The following is an 18,318-nucleotide window of genomic DNA, read 5'->3' on the forward strand; positions in this document are numbered from 1 at the left end:
GTCCTCTTCTGCAAAGTGGGGTGACTCCAGCCTCCCCGCGGGCTGTTGTGACAGTGCATGAGCTCACCAAGTGCCCCGGGAGCCTGCTCTGAGCCCTCCCTCCCGCCCGGTCCTCCCTCCGAGGCTGCCGGCAACGGCAACTCCGATGGGCTCCAACTCCTCCTCAGAAGCGGAGAGCAGGGGGCCTGTCACCCATCAGTCCAGGTGGCTGGATGACAAAGATTTGTCCTGGGCCCTCTGTGAGCCGGGCAAAGTGACTGCAGTGGCAGCTGTCCACCTGACTCCTCCTGGCTTCCCTGTGAGGGCCCGGTGCCAGGGTGGGTGCTCTTTTGGGCAGATTTACCAGGTTCGGTGCATTGGCCCTCACATCTCTCGTTTCTCACTTCACCCCAGTGAGGGTGGAGGGTTCCACAGGGGCTTTACTCAGCGCCATGGGCCCGCTGGGACTCCTCAGTAAGCCTGGCTCTTAGGGCCTGTTTCCTGCTCAAATGGAAACGGGGAGACTCCCCCAGCCCGGGGTGTTTGGAGACGGGCATGTTCGTGCAGATAATGTAAGAGCAGAGCCCAGGGCCCAGCACACAGCAGGGGCTCGGAAAGCCTCTGGTCCTGCTGGTGGGGCCTCAGGAGGGAGGAAGTGCCAGCCTGCTGCCCACAGTGGGAAAGCCCAGGCCACAGTGGCAGGTTTGGGGGAGAGGGGAGCCCCGAGGGGCTTAGGTGCCACAGAATCCCCCTCTGGCGTGGTAGGGGCAGTGGGACGGGGACACGGCCCCTCGGGCAGCAGTCTGCGCCTGGGATCTCACCGGGCTCCAAAGCTTCAGTGCTGTCGAAGACTCGTGCACCGGCTGATGTGAGTGTGAGGCACACGCACAGCACACAGTGTCATACTCGCAAGATCAACTGTTTATTGATTTTATTTTCTAAAATACTATACATTTAAAGAGACTCTTGAACTGAAAAGACTTGACAATTTTTGGTAATCTGCCGCAAAGGAATGAGGGTTTCTGCTGGTAAGTCTTCAAGATAAACACAGATACACGCTGACTTCCCGAGCAAGACACTAAGCGCACTGGAGACGAGCAAATGCACAGCTGGTGACAGCGGCGGCTTCACCAGTGTCTGAGTCACACAGAGTGACAGCTCTCCCGCCCCCCGAGGACAGCGTAGCTTCCTGCCACAGCACGTCTGCTCCCTGATGACTAAGGACTCCCAGAAGAGACCCTTGTGCTCTATGGGGTGACAGCCAGCTTGTTTGCTCACGGGGAACACGCATGACTGACATCTGCTTCTGCTGGAAGGACCTGGGGGTTTTCAGTGTTCTGCTACGGAGGGGACGAAGGCTAGGAGTGAGGACAGACTCCCCTCCGGCAGTCTCCATTGCAGGGAGGCCTGGCCGACCAGCCAGGCTGGTGCAGTTTGCAAATTAAACCCACTGTCAAGAGCCTTTAACTCTCATTAAAACAGTAGACAAGCTCTTTACCCAGATTGTCTGGGTATCAAATAATATATACAGATATATACTGAGATGTAGCTTTATGTTTAACAGGAAGAATCTGAAAAGTTCATCTTCTCACTTTGGACCTTCCAAATCATGAATAGAATCGTTAATTTGCAAGAGCTAAACATTTTTTTCTTTTTCTTATCTTTTATTTTTTTGCTTTTTTGCAAGAGTTAAGTTTTCAGCATGAACAGAGTGGACACTCTTTAAATACGGTGACTGAGAAGTACTACATACGGTTACGTCTGAAACCCACGTGCACAGAGCGTTCATGGCAGGGGCCCAGCCAGCGCGTGTCCCCATCCTCTGCTGCGAGCTCTGTGTAAATGAGCGGGCAGCGGCACGTCGGTTAATAGTACAGCACGGACACAGACGTATCATTTCCTCAAGCCTGGCGTACGTCAATCTGTGCCATAATTTAAGTATATAAACAAGTACAACTGTACACAGCCTTTAAATTAAAAACCTCAGAAAATAGCATGTAAATTTGTTCATTTAAGTTGCGGGGGAGGAGACACATCAGAGAAAGGAATCAGCGGAGCCCACCAGTGACGCAGAAGAGGAAGACAAGGTCAAGGATACGCAGATCCATGATAAGCCGAGACACACACTTGGCGGGGGCGGGCGCGGAGGGCCGGCGATGCCTGTTGTACTGTGTCTGCCTGTGCTCGGGCCTCCCCATCGGCGCTGTGGGGAGGCTGCCAAGTCCCAGGTGAAATGACCGGCTCGTCTGTCTTCCAGAGACACCATGAAGCCAACAGCAACGGAACCATCATCTTTCGCAGGAAAAGGAGTGGACGCCCACACAGCCAGCTGGGGCGCCGGGGTGCTGCCCAGGCCGCCGGCTAATGGACTTCCTGGGACCACAGCCTCCACCCCTCCGCCAGCCAGCCCACCGGGCTGTCACTGGATTGCCTCGACGTAATTTGCTGGGTACAGGCCAACCTGTCCGTTGTCCAAGCGTCCCTTGCACCAGCCCTGCTCATCCTCATCCTCGATCTTGGTCAGCTCGTCCCCTGCAGGACAAAAAGGGTGGGGTCTTGGTGAGCAGGCAGGTGACACACTGACCCCCGGGATAGAGTCTCCCCCACATTTAAGCCCCCACGCCTGGCCCACGGAAGGTCTCTAACTTGGGTGGAAAGGACAGGCAGTCTCCTGGGGGGGAGGTGGGGCAAGGGCCTGGTTATTTCTCTACTAAGCGTTTTAGGCTGCCTTCTCGGGGGCCTCTGAGAGCTCTAAGGAGACATCTCTCACAGCGACCCTTAAGCAAGCAGCTCTGATGCCAGTGGCTCCATCACTCCAGAAGTCAAGGCTGCCTGGGGTTCTGTGCCTTCCTGAGTGTCCCAGGCCAAGTCAGAGGAGCCCTTCCCAGGGTCACGCCTGGGACCTCCCTCCACTGCCACCGCCCGCCCCCCGGGCCCTGGCCGACCACTCTTCCTTTTCCTCCTCCAGCACTTGTTGCCGTGGTCTTGGGCCTTTGTTTAATCTGGGTGCAGACTGCGGGCTGTTGGGGGGCGGGGCACCCATCATTCTATCCCCAGCACCCAGCTCAGGGCATGTCCTCAGACTTAAAGAACTAACCTCTCCCGACACTCTGAGATGGAGGCCGTTGGCCAGACTCTGGAATCTCCCCATGGCTCTGCGTTAGGTGGTTTGATTTATCTTTTGTTTGTTCAAACATGAGGGAACCCCTACCTCAGGATAAGCCCTGGGGGATGGAGGAGATACAGGATGAGAGGCAGATGGAGCCCTGGTCCCTGCAGTAGACAGACCCAGGACAAGGACCACAGATGTGACCAGGGCTGTGGTGGCAGACGGTCCAGGTCTGGCCTTTTCCTGTTCAGGGCGGACATAGCAGCCCAGAGCTGGGGACGGTGAGGAACCTCAGGTGCTCTGGCCATGAGCGCCCTGCAGAGGAGCGTGGGAGCCGCCAGCTCAGGCCTGCCTTCTCTGGAACCAGGCGGGAAGACTGGTAGCCCAGGCGCAGCGTGGTCTATTGCTCAGTTTGAAGCTTTGTCTTTTTTTTCGTTGGCATTTGGTCCATTTTTCAGGCTTAGTTGCAGTTTTTTTCCCAGGCAGTTACGCCTTGTCTAGCAAAATTTCCCTGACTGCTTTATGCAGCGACAACACTCATCAGGATGCCCAGGGCTGCCAGGCTGCGGGGTTCGAGTCCAGAGCTGCTGCTCACGGGCTAAGAGACCTGGCAGACTGCTCCGCCCCTGGGCCCTGGTATCCTCATCTGTGGACGGGGTGCTGTGGGGGATGTGAGTTACAACATGAAGGGTCCCAGGACAGAGCCCGCATGAGCGAGCGCTCAGTAAACTCGCCCTGCCATTACTCCCATATGAGATGGTTACTCATCCCGGGGCTGGCCCAGGTGGGCCCAGGCCGCTTCTGTGCATCTGACTTAGCAACACCAGTAGTGGGTGCAGGGGCTGTAGGGTGGGCGACATGAGGGGCAAGCCTCCGTCTTTCCCATGCCCTCTGGTCCCGCGCGCCCCCGGCAGGGCCTACACTGTGACCCCCTGGTGTCTCTCTCATCCTGCCCTCGCAGGCTGCTCAGCTCCCGGGCGCACAGAGCGACACCAGCAAAGTGGTGCCTCCACATAGTGAAAAGCGCACCTAAGACCCGGGGAGTGGAGAGCAGCCAGAGCTAAAGACAGAAGAAAGCGGCCGGGAACTAATGTCTCATTGTAAAAAAGAAAAATAACACAGAAATCAGAGAAAACTGATAGGAAAGCTTCCAAGTTATATAAATGTGAACTGGTGACCAGAAAGGTTCCTTTTAGTCAGTTTGCTTCTGACAGTTCACTCGGAGCGGAAGGAAACATTTTAAATCTATAAAATTGCTGACAGATGCAATAGGTAAGATTGAGAAAGAACTAGAAAGTAAATAAATCAATCAACAAACAAAGTGGGGGAAATCCCAACCAAAGACATCAGGAAACTGGACAAAAGTGTTTAAAGGCACCTTTTATAACCAGCTGAGGCGCTGATGACCAACCCTGGGGTCTGGGAACAGCTGGCTGGCCTGCTGAGTGTGGAGGGAGGGAGGCTGGAGGCCCCTTTCCAGACTCCCTGAAGGACATGGGCCCCTGCCTCCTAACCAACTGGGGGTGGGGGTGGGGGGTCAGATGTGGGGGTCTGTCCCAGAGTGTAACCTGAGCAGAGGGGCGCGTGCCAGCCTTTGCTGGTTGAATTCTGGCTCAGCCTCCCCTGGGGGGAGAGGGGGGGTGCTGACTATGGGGTGTTTTCGAGGAGAGGAAAAGGCAGAAGGAACCTGGTTCCCTGTGGGCCGCTGGGGCACTAAGCCGCTCAGGCCTCTAAGACGGGCTCCAAGTCTTTTCAAACAGGGCAATTGCAGGCAGCATGAAAAAGAAAAGACACAGGATAGAACTGTCTGCATGGAGAGGCACAGTCAGCATCCAGACTGTTCCGTGAGCCCAGGTCTCAGCTACTGGCCACGGAGGTGTGTGGGTGGAAAATGAGAGCAGAGCGGGCCTGCAGGAGGAAAGTCTGAAAGATGCTGCCCCTCAGACGAGACTGCTGGCCCAGGGCCCGCTGAGTGCTACTCCGGGGTCCAGGCAGGGTGGCTCTGCCACGGGCTCCTCTGGGGAAGGCTTTTCCCTTAGGCGCCTGCAGGGATGCTGCTTCCAGAGTGTCTGGGGGACTGGGTGGTCCTGGTGACCAGCACCTCCTGCTCCAGGGCCCTGCTGTGCCCAGGCCGCGTCCAGCCAGGGTGACGTCTTGGGCAAAGGCCACGGGCACCTCACTGTCCCTAAGCTCTGGCACTGAGCATCTGTTACTTTTGAAAATGGGACCAGCAGGACTTTTACCAGACTTCACATGAAACAAGCCCATGGCAGGCGGGAAGCACTCGCCTGGATGCCAGGGGGAGCCCACCTACCGGCCTTGAAGCTCAGCTCGTCGTGCTCCTGCCCCTCGTAGTCGTAAAGGGCCCGGACCCGCACTTCCGTCCCCGAGGGGGTGTCCTCGTCAAACGGATTGGAGTCCCCATTGGCATCCGTGGAGGAGAAGGGGTTGTTGGACTCATCGTCTGACCAGTCGGTGGGGTAGCTTTGCGTCTTCTCGTAGCTGCTCACGCTGCAAGAGAGGGTCGACCCAGGTCCCTGAGCACGGGCTGGGCTGGGGACTCCTTCCGCAGGAGCACAGCGCAGCCGTCAGGCTCCCTGAGGGGCCAAACCAGCGCCCCAGAGGCAGGGCCGGACTGCCCAGCAGGCCTATCTTCCTGTGCAGGGCCTTGACGTGGGTTAATGGAGGACAGAGAAAAAGCAACCACAGGTTGTTAACTGGTGCCCCCTCCCTGAGAAATCGAGAAGCCAGAGACTGTCCACAGCTGGCAGCCGGGCCACCGCCTGCGGGCCTCATGCATTGCTGTGAGTGCCGAGGGGCCGAGACCCTGGACAGAGAGAAGGAGAAAGACAGAACGAGCGAGGAGGAAACCAAGGGAAACGTTTGTTCACCAACTTTTTGGCCTTAACGTCCTCCTTCTCACTGACGGTGCTCCCCGTGTCATCCTCATCCTCGAAGGGGTTGTAGCTGGACAGGGACTGCGCTGACCGTGCGGGGTTGCTCGGGACACTAAGGTCACTACGGGGAGAGAGAGAGCTTTCAGGGGACCCCAGCTCACAGGCCCCTGCGGTCCTGGTGCTCCCAGCTGCAGGGTCACAGGGCAAGGGGCTAAGAGGACAAGTCGGATGGGAGGAGTATATGGTTAGAGCAGAAGGCTTGTATCGGCAAAACACGGGCCAGTACTGTGGCTGTTCAACACGCCTGAAGTGTCTGAGAGAAGACTCCCATTTGCCCTCCTGGTGTCTGGACGCAGTCTGTCCGAACGGGAACCCTGAGGTGGGGCACACGGGATTCTCCAGTCCTTCCCACCTGGCCTTTGTTCCCAGTGCTGTGAGCTGGCAGGCCTGACAGCGGGTAAGGCTCAGCCTGGGGAGGTGACAGCCTGGGAGGCTCGGAGCCCTGCTGAGCAGAGCCGGAGGGAGGCTCCTGGAGCTTTCCAGACCCCACAGCACAGCACGCCCCCTCCTGACTACCAGAGGGTCCAGCAGCCTCCTCCCCGGTTCTTCTGGGCCTGGCGTTTCCAAAATCAGCACCACAGCCTGCTGAACAGCCCTTTCTAGGAATGAAGAACCCCTTTTATGCTCCAGGGGGTGAAAACCCACCTGTACAACTGTGCCAACTGCCTACTGTGTGCCAGACCAGGGAGGACCAGAGAGAAGTTAGACCCAAGCCCGGCCTGAGGGTTGTCAGCTAGGGGAGACGGGATGAGGCAACTGCAGGTGCTAATAAGTGCAGAACAAGGTGGTAAAGAAGGAAGACAGGGGCCGGCCGAGTGGTACGTTGGTTAAGAGCTGGCTTGGGACACCAGAGGGCCCCGGTTCGGATCCCACATATGAGGGCCAGTGACACTGCCCTCTACAGCTAAGATGCTGAACAACAGCTCAACGTGGAGCTGGGCTGCTGTGAGTCACCGGCGATGGGGTAGGCTGCAGCCCCTGTGGCAGCGGGTTGCCATGGGCTACCGTGTGTAGCCAGCAGCCAGCGTGAGCGGCCGTCCAGAAGCCGGCGACTGATCTGCCTCGCCTGGGAAGAGCGCAATGATGGTGCCAACTTGGGCCAGTGAAGCAACGTCCTCCACAACTAGACTGAAGAACAAAAGGACAGCAACTTGTCTGTTCCCCTTCCCCCAATTCCCCAATTAAAAAAAAAGAAGGAAGACAGGCCCCCGAGAGCCCGGCACTCCCCATGCAGCTCTGAGCTTATGGACCCAAATAATAAGTCACAGGGCAGGGCTCCTGTGGCCAGCACCACCTCTGCCTGCGAGCCCTGGATTGCATGGACAGGGCACCCAGAGAGCTGGAAGGACGGTCAGAGCTGGAGAGGGGAGAGGAGGGGAGGAAAAGCTTCAAATGCCACCAGAGTGACCTCAAGTGGCCTCATCAGCTTCGGGCCTGGTGAAGGGCACTGGACCCAAGCCTGCTTGCGGCCTACACCTGGGCCACATGTCTGAGACCAGCAGGCCCTCCTCTGTCTTTGGTACCTTTCTCTAGCTGACTTTCTGAGGTGGTCGTTGCTGGGCAGCTGAATTTGTGCAGCAGCCCTGGCAGCCTAGACCCCCGCCCCAGGTGGTCTCTCATCCTCCCCACTCCCGCCCCCAGTCACGCAGGTGCTGGCCTGATCCCTGGGATGGTGCTTACTGCTCTAGTCAACCAAGCACACCTGCCCAGATGGTAACAAAACAGCTGAAAGATGACAGGCCACACCAGCCTGCCCAGGGAGCCCGGGCAGGGGCTTCAGTGCCCGGGGCTACAGAAAGGCCTCTGAAACCTGTGCTGAGTTCCTAGAAAGCCGTGATCATGAAATTAGCATCACATGGTAAGCCGTGGAGGCCTCTGGAGGGGCAGCCTGACGCCACAGCTCTGCAGAGAGCAGCAGGGAGTCTGCGGCGGGGGCAGGCCCTGTCTAACACTGGACCGGGGGTCCTAAGGACCAAACTCAGATTCTGCAAACTCTGGGGTCAGAAATCACCAAGGCTCTCAACACAGAGGTGATGTGAAACAGAGGACACTTGACAGTGACCTCCCACCCCCCAAGGCACCTGCATACAGCACCAGAAATAAGTCCAAACCTGGCCAGGAAAGCTGACTCCGCCTGAAGGAAGCCACTGACAGTGACCTCCACCTGCCTGTGTGTGCCACTGGGACACATAATGACCAGCACCTGACATCAGCTCCTCCCCTCACTTGGGACCTGAAGTGTGTCTGTGGCAAAGGCTTCCTTTCTGGATCTTTCCACAGCTCTGGCACCAGGTGGACGGATGTTCCTCCTCAGAGATGCCCTGGGGTCCTGCCCAGCAGCGCTCAGGTGCCCAGGGGGCGTCTGGGCAGGCCAGGTGTCCTAGCTGGGAGCATCCCAGCGTGTGCAGAGGGCCCAGGGGACCTTTCCCAGGGAGGACGGTGCCCTGCACCCACCTGCTGGGCTTGTTCTGCAGAGTCTGGTCGCCTGTCTGGTTGATGCCGGTCAGGGTGACGCCATCAGAGGCTTTTTTCTTCTCTCTCCGGCTGAGAGTTCGGTTCATGTCTGCGGACCACTCCTGCGCACCAGGCACCGAGAGAGAGAGAAACCAGGAAGTTAGTGTGCTTGAGGCCATGTCAGCCTAGAACACTGGTCGGGGGCTTAGCCCCTCAGAGCTGAAGACCCTTCCTGTCTGTGCCCTAAACTGTCTGGTTCCCAGGGGTGGCAAGAGAGCTGGCTACAAGGACCTGAGCAAGCCAGAGACAGGGAAATGGAACCCTGGGGTGCAAAGAAAATCGGGCTGGGTGGCTACCGCCGCAGCAAAGGGGCAGATAAGGTAACTAACCACCCAAGTCTCCAAAGGGTGGTGCCCACCCCTGGCGTGCTCTGCTGCCCAGGCCGGTTTCCTTTGTGATTGGAACACGTGCCAGGCAGACTAACAACGCAAAGCGAAGTGTTTTCTCCCCAACGGTTTGCTATTTCCCAGCATGTGAGCAGGTATTTACCGACTGCCCCGAAAAATATTGCAGGGTGGGGGGCAGAGGTGCTATATATTATAGCAGGATTTTCCAGAAAAACATGTGTGTGGGCATGTTTAATGAAGACTCCGCCCATTATCAAACAGCTTTAAGTTAATAATACTTGCTGTGACTGAGTCCCCAGCTTTGCTCACATGTATTAAGTTGTCGGAAAAGTCAGACATATTTTTTCTGTTTTTTGTTGCAAAAACACATCATGACTTTTCCAATAACCCAATAGTTAATTACAGAACTCAAGGTTAGATGCCATCTTAGAAGCATCAGGTCTAACCTGCTAATTTCTCAGGTGAGGAAACCAAGGCCCAGAAAGAAAAAATGACTTGTCCACGAAGAGCTGGTGGCAGAGCTGGGCTCCTGACTCCAGGCCAGGTCACCGATTTGTTTAATTATTTTCTCAATTGAAATAAGATGACTAAGAACTAAGAAGTTCAGAGTCCTCACTGACCTTTTGAATATAAATCTGTCCTGACTGGGTGGGTGGCTTACAAGGGCCAAAACGGTCAACCCCGGGTGACTTTTAACAGGAGGGCCAGCTGTGAACTTGGACAACAAAGCCAGCAGCCTGAGCCACCGCCATGGTTCTTTACCATACACATTGCCAGAACCAGGCTGTGGACACCACACAGACCCACACGGGCTGGACACACACTGCAGGGGTTTGGAATTCAATATGTTAGCCATAAAATTGAAACTTACTTCATCCTTGTGGCATGGAAAATAAAAACAAATAATTTCATTAGAGAAAGGCAAGCATGATGCCATAAAAACTGGGTGTGCCCCATGAGAGCGCTGGTTCCCAGCCCACGGGACCCACAGAGAGAAGGGCCACCCACGCGCTCTGGCCCGGACACCCACCCCAGTGAGACAGCCTGTCAAGTCTTCTTCCCAGTCCCTCGGTTCTCTGGGTGTTGACGACTGACAGACAGCCCTAAGGGATGGGAGAGGGGCAAATTTTACAGATGATTCCCTAGCCACTCCCAGAACAGTAAACACCCCCTGTGGGGTGAAATCCCAGCTGTGTGCACAAGACGTGTCACCAGCTGGTTTCTTCCCAGTGTGCCATGGGGGGGTGGGGTGGGGTTGCTGTGTATTTTCTCCCCTAGGTCCACTTCCACTCAGGAAGGAGGCCCCGGGCCTGTGCAATGGTGCAGGGGGTGAGGGTGCTTGGGTACAGGGCCCCACACAGTCATCTGGAGCAGCTTGCTTAAGAAACTCCAGAAAACAGGCACGCATTGAGGACTGACGCAACTACAGGCTAAGAGGGGGCCAAGTGGGCTTCTGTGTGGTGGGCCCGGGGCCTGCACCCAGCAGGGAGCAGGTCACTGAACCGCCAACCACCTGAGGAGACAGCTGCTAGTGTGGTCCCGTTTTACATATGGGAAAACTAGTCACAAAAAGGGCAAACGACTCGCTTCGGCATCCCATAGCTGGTAGGTAGTGAGGCGGGACCTGACTGCAGCCTGGGCTCTGGCTGCTACTGATCAGAGGAAGCCACGCGACCCGAGTCCAAGGCAGAGACGGTCACCTCCAGCATCCTGCCCGGAGCCCCCACAGCACAGGAGGGGAGAACAAGGCGGCAGGACTTGTGGCCCCTGCGGCTCTGCTACCATCAGTGTGGGAGGTGGGGACAGGGGACCTGGTGACCCAATCCTAGAGCTGGAAGAGCCTGAGATTCCCAGGCATTTTGCATATAAAAATATTGAAAGGCTCAGACCCATGAAAATGGGAAAAGAGGAAAGTTAATCCTAAACCAAAACTGACTGAATGTTCTGTCGGAAACAAGGGCAAGTCCCCACGCTATGCACTGAGGCCATGCTCCCCTTCTGTCCTGGACCGGAAGCCATGAGGCAGCGCCCTTGGCTGGCCAGGCCTGGTGGGCACGCCTGGGGGAGGCGGGCAGGGAACGGGTCCAGCCTGTCCCGCAGCTCCTGAGACTCACCACGAGGGGAGTGCCTATGGCCAACAAGTGCCCATCAAATTCCCTACCGAGAAGGAACACAGCCGCACCTTCCCTAGAGCTTCAGGAGGCCTCAGCGACGCCCGAGGCCCGGGGTGCTAAGCACCCGCTTGCTTTCTAACATGGCCGTGGGTAATGGCTGCCTCATAAACGGGCAAAGGCCAACACAGGACTGGACCGAGAGGGCGGCGTGTGACTCGACCCTGTGGCCCAGGCCCCGCCAGGCCACCGGGGTCGTAGCGCAGCGTTCTCTTACCTCAAACTGTGGCCAGTTCATGGACATGCCCGGCCCATGGTTGGCTCTGAACCACCTCAGGTCCTCCACTGCGTCCGCAGCTCGGATGCTCTGCTCCAGGTCACGGTAAATGGTTTTGTAGCTAAATCAGAGAGAGAAGCGTGACTTTTGGAAGGCAGGGGTGGCCACCGTCCATCCTCGCCCAGTGCCTGGCCACAGACAGGGACAAACAACCCTGGTGGGGAAGCCACAGCTGTGGCTTCTGATAAACAAGCCTTAAGTCACCAGGTGGTGACAACTTGGCTCTGCTCTGTGTCAGGTAATGCAAAGGTGCTGGCATCTGGGCCACACGGGCTCCCATCCGGGTGGTCCCATTGAAGCAGGTCCAGAATGAGTGTCAGGCCAGTTCCTCCTCATTGCTCCCAACAAGCTGGGAGTTTTACACGCGTCCAGGCACAGGCAGCGGGCAAAGGCTGCAGCAGGACCCACCTGCTCCCTGGGCGGGGCAGGCCTCCAGCTCACTCCAGCTCATTTTCCTGGGAAGCTCGCTGTGTCCAGTCACTGTGGGGCCCGCTATGTTCACTTCTAATCTGCCTGGCTGGCAAGTCATTTACCCTCTCTGGGCCTCAGTTTCCTCCTCCATTGAATGGGCATAATGCCACCTGTTATGGGTTGAACTATGTCCTCCAAAAAGAACATGTAAGTCCTAACCCCCAGAAGTTCAGAAAGTAACCTGATTTGGACATAAGGTTGTTACAGTGGTAATCAAGTGAACGAGATAATTAGGGTGGGTCCTAATCTATGGACATCGTTTTATGAAAAAGGTGATTTGGACACGGACACGGACACACACACACACACACACACACACGGAAGACACAGATGTGAAGACACAGAGAGGGAAGACAGCCATGTGACTGAAGTGATGCATCTACAGCCAAGGAAGGCCAAGGAGTGACAGCAAACACTAGGTGCCAGAAGAGGTAGGAACGACCCGTCTCTGGAGCCATCAGAGGGAGCACGGCCCTGCCTATACCTTAACTTCAAACTTCCGGCCTCCAGGACTGTGAGAGAATAAACTTCTATTGATGTGGGCCACCCAGTGTGTGGTATTTTGTTCTAGCAGCCCCAAGACACTACTGTACCATCTGCTGCCAGGGTGGCTTGGAGGATGGAGTGAGGCCTGGCATGGCAACCGGGACCAGCACTGACATGTGAGAGCTATTCTACACCCAGAGGAGCTTCACACAGCCCTGCCCTGGCCCAGCTGGCGGTGTAGCCTCAGGCAAGTCACTGAACCTCACCCAGCCTCTGCTTCCTCATCAGATGGGGAATAATGCCACCTACTTTATAGACTGTCATAAAGATTAAATGGTGGCAGCGTAGCTGTGCAATCATTGTTGCTTTCGGATTTTTTATACAGGAGACAAAAGGAATTTAATTTCCTGTGAACAAGCCTTGACTAGCGCGTTGATTCTAAACTGTTCTGCTCTGTGGATGCCAGAGGTCTATGTCTAGGGTTAGCCCAGGGCTCTGCCCTGACAAATGACAAAGGTCACGGGACCAAAGACAGGGAAGTGCGGGAGAGATATCCCGGCTCCCACGTCAGGCTTCAGAGCTGAGTCTCCGAGATCTGTGCTGCCCTGGCCTAGAAACACTGAGGAGTCGAGGACAGAGCTGGCAGCTGGCTGCTCTGGATGGAAAGAGCTGATAAGGGGCCTCAAAGGCAGCCCCAAAATGCTGCACTTGCACTGGGTTGATTTCAAATACTCCAACTGAGGCTGGTCCGAGCCGCAGCCTCCTTTCCTGCCCAGTGCTGTACCCAGAGCTGACAGAGCATGGCCCCCTTATCATGTGGCAAGGGGCCGTCCTGCTCAGGGCAGTGACCAGCTGTTCTGGGCAGACGGGCACCCCTGGGCAGGAGAACTTGACCGTGAGAACACCTTCTGACAAACTGCCGTCCCAAGTCTGCACAGCAGCAACTGAGCTTTCCTCAAAAGCAATGTTCCACGGCCTTCATTGTGACGTGCTTTTAGCTGAAGGGCACTTACTTGGACACATTGGACAGGTCTAGGTGCTTCTGAACCTCGAGCAGAACTTCCCGGAAGAAGCGCAGGCGTTTCTCCTCGAACTGCTGGCACTGCTCGAACACCTGCTCCATGTTCTCCATGTACTGGGGGGTGCCCTGGTCCAGCTCCTTCAAGGACTTCTCATACTTCTCCTTGGTCTGTAGGAAAAGCCAGACGAGCACGCAAGTTCACTGCCACTCAGCCCGATGCCCGCTGGCTGAGAGTAAGCGAGCCAGGCTCTGCGCCGCCCAGGTCCTCCCACCTCTGTCCTTTTCCGCCACCTCTGAATTCATCAGCATCTAGAGTTACTTATCGGGTGACACTATTAAGCCAGCACTTTGGGTGACTTTACAAATAAGCACAGTGAGGAGCCACAGCTCACAGCCACAGTGACCCAGCCTCTAAGGAGCACCCCGACCTATTTCCTTTGCGCCTCTCAAGTCCCTCGACAGGGGCGGTCTCTGCCCCCGGCCCCAAGACCATGGCTAAGCAGGGGCTGTGGCCAGGGCCCGGGGCACAGGCCCAGACCCTTGTCCATGTCGGCCCCAACTTCCTGGGAACTATTAAATTACACGACGCTGTCTGGTGTGTAAACCCCGTGACTCAGGCCTTCAGGAAGAACCCCACCTGCATCTGCGGAGCCCTTGACAATCACCCCGTTTGATCTTCTCACTAATCCACTACAGTGGATAACCTCCCCTTCACAATAGAGAAACAGAAGAGCACCCCTGATTCTACGTGCCTGTTCACTGCCTCTCCGTGACTGGAAGACTCTGTCCCCCCACCCCGAGCTCCAGCAGCCTCTGCCCACACCTCTTCGGGGCGCTCACTGCTGAGGCTGCCAGAGAAGCCCTCCCCGCTCCCAGTCCTCCAGGTCCCCGTGGTCCCAGTGCCTCGGCCTCCCAAGCGCCCTCTCCCACCTCCACCCCTGCCTGGGGCCTGGCTCCACCACAGCCAGAGCAACCCTTCTAACCATGCTGGGCCTCCACACTTCTGCCCTCCCTTCTTTCCGGGGCTCCCTGCCAGCAGCGTCTCAGGCTCCTTTCTTCACCTGACTTTCTAGGCCCGACGATTCGCTCCTTATAACCCTCCACACTAGCTCATACATCGGCTCCCACCGTGGACACGGACACCTCCATGTCCTGCAAAGCTGTCCCCTCCTGCTCTCTGCCTGCAGCAACCCCAGCCGCCACAGCACCTCGTTCCCTGAGCACTGGAACCATCGGCCCCTGTTCTCCCAGCGCTCGGCTCAGCCCATCCTGAGGTGGGCACAGTGGGCTCTGGTGAGGTAAGATGCTCACCGCGTGAGCTTCTTGAGGGCAGGACTGTGTTTTACTGATGTGCTCCTCTCTCTGCCCACGCAGCCACGCGGAACCAAAGGCTCCCGTGTGCCAGACACATAAGGGGAGAGTAGATGCACTCGGCACCAAAAGACACATGCATGGTTTACCTTAAGGACATCCTGCTTGCATTTTTCTACTTTGTCTTGCAATTTCTTAAGCTGTTCAGGGTTGAGGGATGGGTCCACTTTGCTATTGCTTTCTCGCGATATCGCCAACTTCTCCTCTTTGCACGCTGCGTGGTAGGCTTTCTTTGCTGCTTCTACCTACAGGGAGAAGGCGTTCCTGAACATCGTGTTTCTGAAAGTTCAAAATCCTCTCTGGAGACTACACAGACCATAGGAAGTGCTTACTCCATCAAAAGGAGAGGAAACAGGGGCCGGCCGAGTGGCTCAGTTGGTTAAGAGTTAGCTTAAGAGTGCGAGCTCTGAGCAACAGGGTCGCCGGTTTGATTCCCACGTGGGCCAGTGACTCTGCGCCTGAGCTGAGCTGCCGCTGAGCTACCAACAGATGGCAGGATGGCTCAGCTGGTGAGAGCACATGTTCCTAACAACAAGGCTGCTTGTTTGAGGGTGGGCTACACCCACCTACAACTAAGACTGAACTCGGCACCTTGAGCTGAGCTGCTGCCCAGGTGGCTCAGTGGATGGAGCGTGCACTCTTAACAACGTGGCTGCCGGTTCGACTCCCGCATGGGATGGTGGCTACGCCCACCCACAACTAATTGAACACAGCACCTTGAGCTGAGTGGCACGACTAAACTTGAAGCTGAGCTTGCTGCGCCCTCCACAACTAAGATTGAAGAACAACAACTTGGCTGTTCCCCTTCCCCAATTCCCCAATAAAACCTTAAAAAAAAAAAAAAAGAGGAGACGAAAGAGCAGATACAAAGCTGTATGTTCAGTGTAATTACAACAGGTTATAACAAAGGAGTTCATTCAACTGATGTTGACGGATGCCTGCTTTGCACCAGGCACTGTTCTAGGCACCAGGGCTACAGCGCCAGGCAAAGCGCCTGGGCCTCCATGAGGCTTACAGTCTAGCTCGTCTGACTCCAAGGAATAGTTAAAGCACAGAGTAAATTAGAAGGCAGTAAGTGCCAAGGAGGAGACTAAAGGAAGGAAGAGAAATGAGGGACGCCGTGGTGGGGCTAAGCTGGTAGAACTGCATCTAGAATAGTTGGAGAAGGCCACCCAAGATGACAGGAAGCACAAATATGAAGGTGTGGCTATCTGGGGGAACAGCATGCTAGACAGCGGGAACAGAAAAAGCAAAGAACGCTTCAAAGGAAAAAGCTAACCCGAGAGAGGGTAATATCAGGAGAGAGGGTTACAGACCGCACGTTCCGCATTTTTAATGGCTATTTTGTATATATAATATGTATACATACACACATACATATAGACACTGATGTATGTGTATTTATTTAGTGGACGCTTCCTTGCTTGAGGCAGTCACAGCTTTTATTCTAGACAGGAGACATGAGATAGTAGCCATGGCCTCATGGGGGAGATAGTGTCATTACAAATGGGGCCAGGGACAAGAAGGAAGAGAAAGGGGACAAGACACGGAGAAAAGAAGGAAAGCCACAGACCTCCCTGGGTCTGTCGGGTGGTTCTGAGAAGGATGAAGGCAGCACAGCTCCTGAGAAAAGCCAGTGGGTGGGAGAGGGGCTAGAAGGAAGTGGCACCTCTACTCCAGGAATGGGGCTGACCAGGCTGCAGGTGTGGGGTCCACAAGTGCTGAGGACACATGTGTATGTCTGACAGCCTCCAGCTAGCCAAGGCTAGACAAGGCTCAATGGCTTCGGTTGCTACTTTCAAAAAAAACAAATCTTACTATCATTTGCAAATATGAGGGAAAAGCCCATACAAGAGGAAGAAAAAAATGTAATCCTTTCTACTAGCCCAAAGGAGCTTTTAAACCTCACTAGCAGACAATTCTCAGGGTTGGGGGAGGTACTATTACTGGTTAAGAGCTTGGGTTTTGAGCTCTCTCGCCCGGTATGTGTTTCTAATCCTGTTTCCCTGCCTGTAAAATGGGTTGATAAAGACTAAATTGAAGTCTTGAACTCGGGTAAACGTCAGCCACTAAGGCAGCGGTTCTCACCCTGTGGGTCGCAACCCCTTTGGGGGTCGAACGACCCTTTCACAGGGGTCGCCTAAGACCATCAGAAAACAAAAAGATATTTACATGATGATTCATAACAGTAGCAAAATTACAGTTATAGAGTAGCAACGAAAATAATCTTATGGTTGGGGGGTCACCACAACATGAGGAACTGTATTAAGGGGTCGCGGCATTAGGAAGGTTGAGAACCGCTGCAAGGGCTTCTGGCTCAGGGGTGGCCCTTTCTCTACGTCTGCTGCTAACGACGGCAGGAACTCCTGGCGTGGGGGACGAGCTGCTGGTGGGGGGACCTACGTGGCAGTCACCCGAGGAGCCCGGCGCAGGGCGCGCAGGCTGGGCGGGCAGCAACCTGCAGGGGGCGCACCTCTTTCAGCTTCTTGGCCCAGGGCTTCTGTGCCTTCCGAAAGCCGTCCTCGGCTTCTTTGGTCTCCTTAAAGCTTCCCATCATCTGCTTGTGGAAGGCTTCCTTCTGCCAGTTCTTGATCTTCTCGAAGTCCTCGTTCATGAGCGAGGCCTTCACCTCCAGGTGCAGCTCGCTCACCCGCTCCGCCTCCGACATGAAGGCCATCCAGGCCTTCTCCACCGTACCGTACTGAGGCCCTGCGCGGGAGGGAAGCTGGTGGTCAGTGGGCACTGCGGGGCGGACAGGCCCTGGGGTGGGGATTTCCTGTCAGCCCCTCTCAGCCGTCAGCGGGATTTGAGGCCAGCGGCCAGGCTGTCTGGCCCAGAGGTTTCCTTTTGGTTGTCTCAGATATTTTTCTCTCAGTGACTGTTCCTTTTTCAGTTCCAGGGATGATGAAAAGAATAAGGAACTGAAGCTGCCACTCTCTTGTTAGGGAAATTGGGGGATTACACAAATTTCCTTCTTTTAAAAGTCACCAGGCTCTTTAAAAACTCCAATTTCTGTCTCTGGGAAGTTTTAATTTGTATAAGGATGGCTACAGAAGGAAAGGCCTCCTGAAGTGAGCTGACCTCTCTCCCAGGCTGCTAAGTCACCCTATCGCTTGGCTCTGGGGGACTCCCCAGCACCGTGGCTCCCCCTTTATTGGACCCCACATTCACTGGAGGGCCGAGGGCCGGGACCTCTGTTATTCACTCCCAGGAAGTGCCCAGCTCAGAGCAGGAACTTGAGAACCGCCTGTCGAATGGAGGACTGTCCCCTCAGCAGGATGGAAGCCCTGTCTTGGGGGAGGCAGGAACCGGCTTTGGCCCAGATGGAAATTTCCAGATAGTGGTGTGGGGGTGCCTGAGTCACCTCACTCACTGTTCTCAGGAAGGAAACTCGTAATCCGGCCTGTCATTTGGGTGAGGGTATGGGGCGATATGGCATGAGGTGAGGGAGGGACAAAGAGGCTGGGGATGAAAATGGAAGCCCCGGGTCGTTTTCAAGGCACTCCCAGGAGACGAGTTCTGTGTGAGCTGGGTAATGACACAGAGGTACTGGCAGGCGGTGGACAAGCACGGAAGGCTAGGCCTCTGAACCCCTTCTGCCTGCTGTCTATGAAG

General features: G+C 55.8%; 1 protein-coding gene across 14 annotated transcripts in view; it reads right to left on the minus strand.

The window, feature by feature from the left end:
- Nucleotides 1-879: 879 nt before the first annotated feature.
- Nucleotides 880-18,318, minus strand: part of PACSIN2 (protein kinase C and casein kinase substrate in neurons 2) — a 117,880-nt gene continuing 100,441 nt past the window's right edge. For 9 of the 14 annotated variants that reach the window (XM_019624001.1, XM_019623996.1, XM_019624000.1 and 6 more), the window contains 9 exons: nt 17,177-17,412; nt 14,793-14,948; nt 13,325-13,500; nt 11,295-11,415; nt 9,778-9,783; nt 8,500-8,636; nt 5,984-6,106; nt 5,403-5,599; nt 880-2,511 (listed from right to left, as the gene is read on the minus strand). In XM_019624001.1, the coding sequence (XP_019479546.1) occupies nt 2,399-2,511; nt 5,403-5,599; nt 5,984-6,106; nt 8,500-8,636; nt 9,778-9,783; nt 11,295-11,415; nt 13,325-13,500; nt 14,793-14,948; nt 17,177-17,412 (1,265 nt within the window). In that variant the 3' untranslated portion in view covers nt 880-2,398. The remainder of the gene's footprint in view (nt 2,512-5,402; nt 5,600-5,983; nt 6,107-8,499; nt 8,637-9,777; nt 9,784-11,294; nt 11,416-13,324; nt 13,501-14,792; nt 14,949-17,176; nt 17,413-18,318) is intronic. The other 5 variants (XM_019624006.1, XM_019624009.1, XM_019624008.1 and 2 more) reach the window with 5 other exon arrangements.

The sequence above is a fragment of the Hipposideros armiger genome, unplaced genomic scaffold, assembly GCF_001890085.2.
Source record: "Hipposideros armiger isolate ML-2016 unplaced genomic scaffold, ASM189008v1 scaffold_572, whole genome shotgun sequence".
Lineage (NCBI taxonomy): Eukaryota > Metazoa > Chordata > Mammalia > Chiroptera > Hipposideridae > Hipposideros > Hipposideros armiger.